General features: G+C 59.2%; 1 protein-coding gene across 1 annotated transcript; it reads left to right on the forward strand.

Moving 5' to 3' along the window:
• Window positions 1–4: 4 nt before the first annotated feature.
• Window positions 5–633, forward strand: LOC104167412 (beta-1 adrenergic receptor-like; the record flags this gene model as incomplete). The annotated part of the gene is given in 2 exon segments (XM_009707660.1): window positions 5–392; window positions 395–633. Coding segments are annotated over 2 exon segments (627 nt in total), but the record flags the coding sequence as incomplete, so codon positions are not given.
• Between the last annotated feature and the right edge of the window lie 5 nt (window positions 634–638).

Here is a 638-nt window from a genome sequence, read left to right on the forward strand (position 1 = left end):
CCGCTACCTGGCCATCACCTCGCCTTTCCGCTACCAGAGCCTCATGACCAAGGGTCGGGCCAAGGGCATCATCTGCACCGTCTGGGCCATCTCCGCCCTGGTCTCCTTCTTGCCCATCATGATGCATTGGTGGCGGGACGAGGACCCCCAGGCGCTGGAGTGCTACCAGGACCCGGGCTGCTGCGACTTTGTCACCAACAGGGCTTATGCCATCGCCTCGTCCATCATTTCTTTCTACATCCCCCTTCTCATCATGATCTTTGTGTACCTCCGGGTGTACAGAGAGGCCAAGGAGCAGATTAGGAAGATCGATAGGTGCGAGGGCCGGTTCTACGGCAGCCACGAGCAGCCACAGCCGGCCCCGCCCCCTCACCCTCACCACCAGGCCATCCTCCCAGCAAGCGGAAACCCTCCCGCATCATGGCCATGAAGGAGCAGAAAGCCCTCAAGACTTTGGGCATCATCATGGGGGTGTTCACTCTCTGCTGGCTCCCTTTCTTCCTGGTGAACATCGTCAACGTCTTCAACAGGGACCTGGTGCCGGACTGGCTCTTCGTTTTCTTCAACTGGCTGGGCTACGCCAACTCCGCTTTCAACCCTATCATCTACTGCCGCAGCCCCGACTTTCGTAAGGCCTT

This window comes from Cariama cristata, unplaced genomic scaffold (assembly GCF_000690535.1).
Source record: "Cariama cristata isolate BGI_N322 unplaced genomic scaffold, ASM69053v1 scaffold30650, whole genome shotgun sequence".
Lineage (NCBI taxonomy): Eukaryota > Metazoa > Chordata > Aves > Cariamiformes > Cariamidae > Cariama > Cariama cristata.